The sequence below is a fragment of the Rhinolophus sinicus genome, linkage group LG10 (genome assembly GCF_036562045.2).
Source record: "Rhinolophus sinicus isolate RSC01 linkage group LG10, ASM3656204v1, whole genome shotgun sequence".
NCBI classification, from domain to species: Eukaryota; Metazoa; Chordata; class Mammalia; order Chiroptera; family Rhinolophidae; genus Rhinolophus; species Rhinolophus sinicus.
The window spans coordinates 47,307,725-47,317,230 of record NC_133759.1 but is presented as its reverse complement, the minus strand read 5'-3'; the positions used below and the strand labels follow the sequence as shown (position 1 = coordinate 47,317,230).

At 57.4% G+C, this 9,506-nt stretch overlaps 2 protein-coding genes across 4 annotated transcripts in view; one reads left to right on the top strand and one right to left on the bottom strand.

The window, feature by feature from the left end:
* The first annotated feature begins 54 nt into the window (after positions 1-54).
* BAP1 (BRCA1 associated deubiquitinase 1) lies at positions 55-8,819 on the top strand. Of its 3 annotated transcripts, none has more exons than XM_019724331.2 (17): positions 55-234; positions 331-360; positions 463-517; positions 1,497-1,629; positions 1,998-2,117; positions 2,590-2,651; positions 2,735-2,877; positions 3,138-3,216; positions 3,668-3,791; positions 4,074-4,221; positions 4,696-4,880; positions 5,296-5,429; positions 5,970-6,448; positions 6,556-6,716; positions 6,976-7,068; positions 7,189-7,261; positions 7,475-8,819. In XM_019724331.2, exons 1-17 carry the CDS (start codon positions 198-200, stop codon positions 7,606-7,608), a joined length of 2,190 nt encoding a protein of 729 aa, XP_019579890.1. In that variant the 5' UTR covers positions 55-197; the 3' UTR covers positions 7,609-8,819. The 3 variants fall into 3 exon arrangements, with proteins under 3 accessions (XP_019579890.1, XP_019579891.1, XP_019579889.2); XM_019724332.2 differs by having other exon boundaries at positions 86-234; positions 3,668-3,755; XM_019724330.2 differs by having other exon boundaries at positions 100-234; positions 331-517.
* A 492-nt stretch (positions 8,820-9,311) lies between these two features.
* DNAH1 (dynein axonemal heavy chain 1) overlaps positions 9,312-9,506 on the bottom strand; it is a 75,156-nt gene continuing 74,961 nt past the window's right edge. Inside the window, exon 78 of the mRNA XM_074313060.1 lies at positions 9,312-9,480. Within this exon, the coding sequence (XP_074169161.1) occupies positions 9,359-9,480 (122 nt within the window). The 3' untranslated portion in view covers positions 9,312-9,358. The remainder of the gene's footprint in view (positions 9,481-9,506) is intronic.

Below are 9,506 nucleotides of genomic sequence, written 5' to 3'. Positions count from 1 at the left end.
CCCGCGGAAGACCAGCTCGGAGGCGGGGCGGAGGTCGCTCTCTGGTGACGTATATCGCCGGCGCGGGCGGGTGACGCAACGGGCCCCGTTGTCTGTGTGTGGGGTTAGGGGCCCCGTGGGCGTCGGGGGCTCCCGGCGGGGGCGGCAGGTGGGTGGGGGGGGCCTGGACATGGCGCTGAGGGGCCGCCCGCGGGAAGATGAATAAGGGCTGGCTGGAGCTGGAGAGCGACCCTGGTGAGGAGTGTGCCGGCTCGGCGGGGATTGGGGAGGCAGGGTGGGCCCGGGACGCGTCTGCCTGACCACCACCTGCTCCTCTTGTCGCCCCACCAGGCCTCTTCACCCTCCTGGTGGAAGATTTCGGTAAGAGCCTCTTCTACCCGTCGGACCTGGGGGCCCAGTCCTGCGCCCTCGCTGCACGGCAAGGGACTGCCCTTCCCAACTTCTTTTCTTCCCTGAATGCAGGTGTCAAAGGGGTGCAAGTGGAGGAGATCTATGACCTTCAGAGCAAGTGCCAGGGGTGAGTGGTTTGGCAGCAGGACCGCCCTTTACATGTACCTCGAGGGTTAGGGAAGGGCCTGGGTAAAAGTCCCACTCAAGGACGGTAGTATCAGGAACCCCAAATTTTGTATAAATCTTATTTAAGGTAGCATCCCTCCTTTTTGGGTGCCCTCCTGATCAAGCTGATATTTTTGTTTTCTCCAGGTCTTCTTTCAGCACTTCCCTTTATGTAGTAGCATCTTTTCCCCAATACAAATCTCAACCACCCTTTGGAGAACAGTTCAGCTGTCTTTTCTGTTCTTGGAGCAGGAAGCCAGCCCCTTCCCTAGACCCAGGTCACACAGTGCCTTTTGTGCAGCGGTAATTTATTAATTACTGCTGTAATGTGCCCGTCTGCCAGTGCCTTTAATTTCCACATAAGGGTCTTGTATCAGTAGGTTGGTGTGTGGCATCTGCAAAGCCTCTCCTGAGTGACCAACCCCAGGGTCTTGTTTGGTAGTCCTGCAGAATAGAGGTGTGGAGGAATGGCTACAGTGACTGAACTGAGAAATATGCTTTTATTTCTCAGGAAGGAAAGGGCTGATGTGGGCGTTCATTTCTTTCCTTGGCTGCATTAGGGCCCAGACCTTGGGGTCACAAGTGAGAATTAGTGTAGAAATTCCTCATCAGAGTTTTTGTTGTGTCCTCATTTTCTGTCCCTATGCTGTTCTGGGCCATTGGTTCCAGCTTTCCTTCTCTTATCCTAGAACCTTAGGCTTTATAAGGACAGTTGGTGGACACCTGGAAGCACCACAGCCAGATGCTGATGCTTGACTGCTGGCGGTGGGCTTCTGGGGTGTGAGGGCTCAGGGCAGTGTTAGGAAGAAACCAGGGGAGAGGTGGGATTATGGGAGGGGCGCCTGAGTGGTAACAGTGCAGCGGAATAGGGGAGGAAGAAAGGGGATGCTGATTGCCTTCCCCCACTTGCATGGTCTAGCTCTGCCCCTTACTTTCTCCAGCCCTGTGTATGGATTCATTTTCCTGTTCAAATGGATCGAAGAACGCCGGTCCCGTCGCAAGGTCTCTACCTTGGTGGATGATACATCTGTGATTGATGACGATATTGTGAATAATATGTTCTTTGCTCATCAGGTCTGCTGGGTTCTGTGTTCCGTCTGGAGGGTGGGATGCTGCCATTTTCTTTGCTGGGGAAGTAGAAGTGGGGGAAGGCAGGAGGAAGAGAGAGGCAGATATCAAGGATGGTGGTTGTAGAAGTCCCTCGGCACAAGGAACTGAGCTGTTCATTAAAAAGGGGAGTATAGTATCTTAGAGCAGTGTGGGGTCTGAGTCTACTCTCTTATGTCCCCAGACATCTGGTGGGTATTCAACTGAATGAACAAATGTTGGGCGAAGATGAGGGTTGTCCAGATGCGATTGTCCCTCTCTGGGTCCCCATTCCCAGTGAATATGGGCTTTGATTGAGGGATGCTGTGTATGGGTGACTGTTCTTGGTTTCACAGCTGATCCCCAACTCCTGCGCCACTCATGCCCTGCTGAGTGTGCTCCTGAACTGCAGCAATGTGGACCTGGGGCCCACCCTGAGTCGCATGAAGGACTTCACCAAAGGCTTCAGCCCTGAGGTAGGCCACGCTGCTGTACTCCTGGCTCACAGCTGGCTGGGCAGGTCTGACATCCAGGGCCACTGGTGATGCCACCATATGACGTTTGGCACTACGAGGCTTTTTCCTTTTCAAATGATTATTTAAATTACCTTTGACCCTTAAATTAATTGTGTAAGGCAGTTAGTTTTAGGCCCATTTGTCAGGGAAGGAGACAAACATAGGAAGGAAGGAACATTCTTAATTGACACCATTTTAGGACGTTGTTTTCAGCCCTTTATAGGCCATGTTGCTCCCATGTCCACTGATTACTGAGCAAAGCCATTAGAGCCCATCCATTTGGGGCTCCAGAGTTCTCTTCTGCTCTTCAGGAGAGTCCACCTGTGCTGCTTCAGGTTCCTGGGACACCTTCAAGCCTGTTTTTCTGAGCTTTGTTTCCCACCCAGCGGCTCACAGAAGTTGTTCTGATGTGGCCTTATTTTCTTCCCTTTAGAGCAAAGGATATGCGATTGGCAATGCCCCGGAGTTGGCCAAGGCACATAATAGCCATGCCAGGTGTGTGGGGACTATAGGGGCTGACGGGGCTGGGAGCGAGGAAGGGCTAGCCCATTCTGGGCCTTGACTGTGTCCTTCCCCAGGCCTGAGCCACGCCACCTCCCCGAGAAGCAGAACGGCCTTAGTGCAGTGCGGACCATGGAGGCATTCCACTTTGTCAGCTATGTGCCTATCACCGGCCGACTTTTTGAGCTGGATGGGCTCAAGGTCTACCCCATTGACCATGGTAGGCATTCTGAGCTGGGCCCTTTGGGTTTTTCTGCTTACCTCCTGGGGAGCTGGGGCCAGGGTCCTCAGGTGCTTGGGACTCAGTGGTGGGCGGTGGGTTTTGAGGACATCTGGCTCTGGCTGGATGGCACCCTGCACTGCATTGCCTGACTAGCCCCTGACTCCCTGGTGTGACTGCTCTCCATCCCACCTCCCACTCTTGGCCTGCCCATACTCCGGGCTTCCCACCTGCTGACTCCTCATCTTGGTCTTCCCTAGGGCCCTGGGGGGAGGATGAGGAGTGGACAGACAAAGCCCGGCGGGTCATCATGGAGCGTATCGGCCTTGCCACTGCAGGGTAAGGGCCCTGTGCCTGCCCTACCCTCTGGAGCTGTGTCTGCATTGGGAGGGACACAGAAAAAGGAACCAAGGCAGAGAGAGGTCAGATGACTTGTATAAGGCCACACGGCGAATCTGGCAAGATCGGGCTTAGATCTTGGGTTCCCACTTCATTGCCCTATTTCCTGCCCAGGCTCCCTGTGGCCTGTTTTGGGATAGGCTGCGGAGGGGCGGGCCTGGGTGGCCCAGGTGTGTGGGCTCACTTCCTGCCAGGTCCCTCACAAAGCTCGTTGCCAGGCACAGTCTCTAAGGTACCTGGCGTGCATGGCCAGCTGCTGTCTGCCAGTTGTGGTGGGGTCCGGAACAGTGGCTGGAGGTGTGATTTAGGGAGCCCTGCTGGGATCACGTGCCTCAGCTTGATGGTGGAGCTGGGGCAGAAGCTGCTCTCACAGCTGCTGCTGTGACTGCAGGGAGCCCTACCATGACATCCGCTTCAACCTGATGGCGGTGGTGCCTGACCGCAGGATCAAGTACGAGGCCCGGCTGCACGTGCTGAAGGTGAACCGTCAGATAGTCCTGGAGGCCCTGCAGCAGGTGGGGCCCTGCCCAGCCATGCCCTCCTCCTCTGGGGCATCTGTCTCTGATTCCTAAATCCTCTATTGCGGATCTTGGCTTCACCTAAACCACTTCTCTCCTTTGCGTCCTTGGTGGGGAAGGTGGGACTTGGGGTAGGGAGGGAAAGTAGTTTCTAAAAGGAGGTTTGGGTTTGGCTGTTCTATTTCCCTCTGAGGGAATGGGTAGCACCAAGGCCCTTAGCTGTTGAAGGTAGAGGCTGGGACCGCCTTCACTGCTGAGAGCCTTGGATTCTGTTTTCAGCTGATCAGGGTAACGCAACCAGAGCTGATTCAGACCCACAAGTCTCAAGAGTCCCAGCTGCCTGAGGAGTCCAAACCAGCCAGTGGCAAGTCTCCCCTGGCTCTGGAGGCAAGCAGGGCGCCAGCGGCCTCTGAGGGCCCCCACACAGGTACTGCGAGTCTAGGGCCTCTCCTGGGCCTCAGGTCCAGCACGGCATAGCTTCGCCTAGGAGACCCAAGCGGAGCAAGTCTTGAAGCTATGATGGCACTTGGTCAGTGGTGCAGAGGCTGCTGTGGGAGGCCTCCAGCCCAGTGCCTGCAGCCCTCCCATTGGAACGTGGAGGGAGAATCGCTTTTTCCTAAAGAAAGGCACTGCTGAAGGGCTGCCGTTACCACAGGCGCGAGCCTTCTCTGTAATGCATATTCCGTTTCTGGTTATCTTAGAGGCTTTTTTTTTTCTTTTTCCCCCTCTTTTTCCATCTCGTCCTTCTGTCTCATCGTGGGCCTGTTGACTTCCGTCCTGCCAGCTGGCTCTGGGAAGGGACAGGGAGGAGTGCTGTGTCACGAATGGGGAGACAGTGGGCTGGGGACAGCTTTTCCTGAGGCTCTGGCTGAAGGTCCTGCCTGTGCTCTTTTCCTCTCAGACGGTGTGGAGGAGGTGGCTGGGTCATGCCCACAAGCCCTGACCCACAGCCCTCCCAGCAAACCCAAGCTGGTGGTGAAGCCTCCAGGGAGCAGCCTCAATGGGGTTCCCCCTAACCCCACTCCCATTGTCCAGCGGCTGCCAGCTTTTCTGGACAATCACAACTATGCTAAGTCCCCCATGCAGGTGAGCTGGGAGTGTCTCCATAGCATTCCCTCCAGGATTCCCTTGAGAGGCTGCCACAGGCTGTTTCCTCAGGTGGTTTCCTTGATGTTCACCCTCAACCCGGGCCTGGTTCCTTTGTCTGATACTCAGAAGCCCCCAAAGGCAGGGGCTTAGGGAGGCAGCAAGAGCTCCTCTGGCTTTAAATCCAGCCTCGTGGCTGAGGGGCTAAATGTTTAGGTGATGTTCCTTGGTACAAGTCTATGGGTTGGGTTCTGCTGGCAAAATAATAGCACTTGTTTCTCTCAGAAGCCCTGCGTGGGCAGGTCGTGAGGGTGGGTTCTGGAGCACCTGGAGAGCCGTGTTGCCTTTCTGGCTGGCTGTGCGTGCTGTGCCCAGCCTGTGCTGACCCCATGGCCGCCTTGGGTCTCTGTTCCAGGAGGAGGAAGACCTGGCAGCAGGTGTGGGCCGCAGCCGCGTTGCAGTCCGCCCACCCCAGCAGTACTCGGACGACGAGGATGAGTATGAGGACGACGAAGAGGACGACGCGCAGAACACAAACTCCGCCATCAGGTCCGCCCTGCTCTGGGGGCTGCAGGCGCTGAGGGCTGCAGACCCTGTCTTGACTATTCCAGCCTGTGTCTGAGCATGCCCTTCAGCAGATAGACTCCACTGAGCACCTGCTGAGTGTAGGGCAGGGGCGGCTGGCATGAAGGGGCTGATTCCAGGTCCCAGGTTTTGGGAGGGCTGAGGGGAGGGCTGAGCATGTTTAAGCAGACATCGAGACATGTCCTGTTGGGAGGTGGCCTTTGGCTCGGCCTTGAAACATTGGATGAAGCAGGGATGGAGGAGGTGGGGCAGGGGTAGTTTTACTGGAAGACATGGCATTGGCGAAAGGCCAGCAGCTAAAATAGCGACAGTGCCCTTCAAGGATACCTGGCTACAGCGTAGGGTGCCAGGCTTGGTATGGCCAGGTCAGGCTGTTGGATTGAGTGTGTGGAGCTGCAGTTGTCAGTCACTGGATGCCAGGATATGTTCAGACAATTCTGGGCATTGCTGGGTGTGTCATCACCTAACCCATTCCCTTGGCTCACCCCTCCTTGGGCCCCACAGGTACAAGCGAAAGGGGCCAGGGAAGCCAGGGCCATTGAGTGGGTCCGGGGACGGACAGCTTTCGGTGCTGCAGCCCAACACCATCAACGTCTTGGCTGAGAAGCTCAAAGAGTCCCAGAAAGACCTCTCAATTCCACTGTCCATCAAGACCAGCAGCGGGGCTGGGAGTCCAGCTGTGGCAGTGCCCACGCATTCTCAGCCTTCACCCACCCCCAGCAATGAGAGCACAGACACAGCCTCTGAGATTGGCAGCGCTTTCAACTCACCGCTGCGCTCGCCCATCCGATCCGCCAACCCAACGCGGCCCTCCAGCCCTGTCACCTCCCACATCTCCAAAGTGCTTTTTGGAGAGGATGACAGCTTGTTGCGCGTGGACTGTATACGCTACAATCGCGCTGTACGTGACCTGGGACCTGTCATCAGCACGGGCTTGCTGCACTTGGCTGAGGATGGTGTGCTCAGTCCCCTGGCTCTGACAGGTGGGCCTTGGGCTGGCTCACTGTCCATTTGGTGTACTAAGGAGGGAGGTGGCCAAGTGACAAGTGTCCTGCACTCTGATGGGTCTTCTCATGCCTTCTTTTCCCAGAGGGTGGGAAGGGTTCCTCGCCCTCCATCAGACCGAGCCAAGGCAGCCAAGGGTCTGGCAGCCCCGAGGAGAAGGAGGTGGTGGAAGCTGTGGATGGCAGAGAGAAGCCGGGGCTGGTGAGGCCTGGAGAGCCCTTGAGTGGGGAGAAGTACTCACCCAAGGTAAGCCCCTGCAGTTCTCTCTCCTAATCTCGGCAGAGGCAAGGGCCTGGGGCACTGCTGCCCAGGGCTGGGTTCTTGATTGGAGTGCAGGCTGGTGGCTGAAGCTATGCAGCAGGAAGCCTGTCTGGGTTAAGCAGTGGCAGGGGCCCCGGTAAGCTCCAGGCGCTCTGGCTGCTTAGCTTTGCGTCTTGCTGCCTCCTGGTAGTGTGGCTTTGGCACCGGCCAGCCCCCTTATGGGTGCAGTGGTGGATTTTGGCAGGAGCTGCTGGCATTGCTGAAGTGTGTGGAGGCTGAGATTGCAAATTATGAGGCCTGCCTCAAGGAAGAGGTAGAGAAGAGGAAGAAGTTCAAGGTGGGTCCTCTCTCCAGCTGCCTGGTCCTCTGCCCGTCTGCCTTCCCAGAAATGCGACCTCCCGAGGTCAGCTGGTGGCAGCTCTATGGGCTGCAGTGCCCTCATCCTCTTTTCCTGCAGATTGATGACCAGAGAAGGACCCACAACTACGATGAGTTCATCTGCACCTTCATCTCCATGCTGGCTCAGGAAGGTGAGGGGACTCACTGTTGCATCTTATCTGGCATGCCTGCTGAAGGCCCTGTCCCTCAGGTACCCCCTGTCAGGCCTCTGCTGGAGCTTGAGCAGACGGTGGGGCTCAGGGAGGGCTGTGACACCCTCAGCTCCTGGCCTGACGCTGTGGCCTATTGAGCAGGTGGCTGCTGGGCAGCGAGCCACCTGCTCAAGGGCCTCTGTCTCTCTGCAGGCATGCTGGCCACCCTGGTGGAGCAGAACATTTCAGTGCGGCGGCGCCAAGGGGTCAGCATTGGCCGGCTCCATAAGCAGCGGAAGCCTGACCGGAGGAAACGCTCACGCCCCTACAAGGCTAAGCGCCAATGAGGACTGCTGGCCCTGACTGCAGCCCGCTCTTGCCGTGTGGCCCTCACCAGGGCCCCTTCCCTGCCCCACTCTCCCCTTCCCAGTATTACTGAATAGTTCCAGCCAGAGAGCCCAGACCCTGGGGATGGGAGCCAGGCTGGGATTCCCTGCATGGTGCCCCCGGGCCTGGTATAGCAGGTCAGCCCCATAGCGCTCAGGAAGCAGCAGCTGGAGCTGGGGCACAGCGAGGAGCTGCAGCTTCCTCCACAGCCGGCTGTGGGGCTGCAGGACCTGGCCTTTCTGCCTGGGCAGCAGAATATATATTTTACCTACAGAGATGTCTATTTTTCTGGGCTCTGGCCCACCTTGCCACCACTGTGTTGACATAGCTGGCTTCCTGACTCTGCATTCTCTCCTAATAGCTGTCATCGTGGTGGGGCCTGGGTGGGCATGGGCCTGCTTCTCTAGCCCTAGCCGCCAGTTTCTGTTGTGAGGAATCCAGGTCTGCTCTTCGTCCCTCCTGGGAGCACTCCAAACTCGGAGCCGGCTGCTTGGCTGGTCTGGGAGTGGGGTGTCCCAGTGGGGGTGGGGTGAGCTGCCTGCCTGGGGTCCCACAGCCTGAGCAGAGAGGAGTGTTTGAGCTGTTTGGTGGCTTCTAAACTCCCTGGCTCCAGTGGGGCTTGTCAAGTCTGCTCTCTGCGGCAAGGCTCTGGGGCTCTTTGCCTTCAGTGTTGTGGCCCTGCCAGTGGGCCTGCCTCGGGCTCCTGGGCTCTGTCCCTGGAGCCTTGGGCTCAGAGGAGCCTCTTCCCAGCCCCTCAGTATTACCATGTCTCCCTCCTCTTAGGGGTAGCAGAGACAGGGCTGCTTGCGGGAAACTGGCACCACTCAGCTTTCCCTGCCATGCCAGCTTCCTCAGCGTCTGCAAGGCACTCAGGGTGGGGGAACAGCAGGACCAAGACAACCAGTTGGAGCCCCAGTGTTCCCAGAGGGCGTGATGCCAAGGGGTAATAGGCCCAGCACGGCCTCTGGAGCTCAGGCCCCAAACAGCCCCATGGCCTCTGCCAGATGGCTTTGAAGGTGATCCACGCAGGCCCCTTATCTGTACATAGAGATGGGGGCGAGGGACAGCTGGCAGGCATGGCAGTTGCCTGTCTGCGCTGAGCACAGCCTGACCCCTCGAGCCCCTGTAAATATTGGATCAATGAATGAATAAAACTCTCCTAAAAAATGAACCTTCCTGTGGTTACTGGCCTGAGGTTTGCAGGCTAGGCTGAGATCGGAGTGAGGACCTAACCAGACCTGGGCTGAAGGCCCCATGACAGAGGGGAGGAGTAGGCATGCTTAGGCATCCATCTTTCTGCGGCAGGTTCTTGGGACCCAGAGCCTAGAATTTAGGACCTGAGCTGAGGAGGAGCTTTGGGTGGGCTGTGGAAGCTGAAGAGTTGTGTAAGGTGCGCTTGGGGAGGAGAAGGCCATGCCATGTGGAGAGACGCTGGGGCTCTGGGTTGAGGAGGCAAGGCTGCCTCTAGTCCTACCTGGTGTGCTGTCCTTGCAGGGCTCACTGCCCCTTACTGCACTTGGACAGATCCAGCAGGTCAAAGCTGCCACCTCTGCTACTCTTCCCCCTGCTAACCACATTCTCGCTGCTGCAGCCCCTCAACCCACTTTCCCCGGCAGTGAGTCCTACAGAAGGGGCCTGATGTAAGCAGGTAAGGCTCAGCTGGACTGCTTAGAAAACTCAACTTTAATGGCCCCCACCCTCTGTTGGAGGCTAGTAGTCCAGGGCACAGATGAGTGCCACACCACGCTTTATCCAGTGTCGCTGGGGCTGGGCGGAGGGGATCTCCACAGCAATGATGTAGTTGGTGGAGTGGCCTGTGGTTGACAGCGTTCCTAGAGCAGGCAAACAAAGGGGAGGG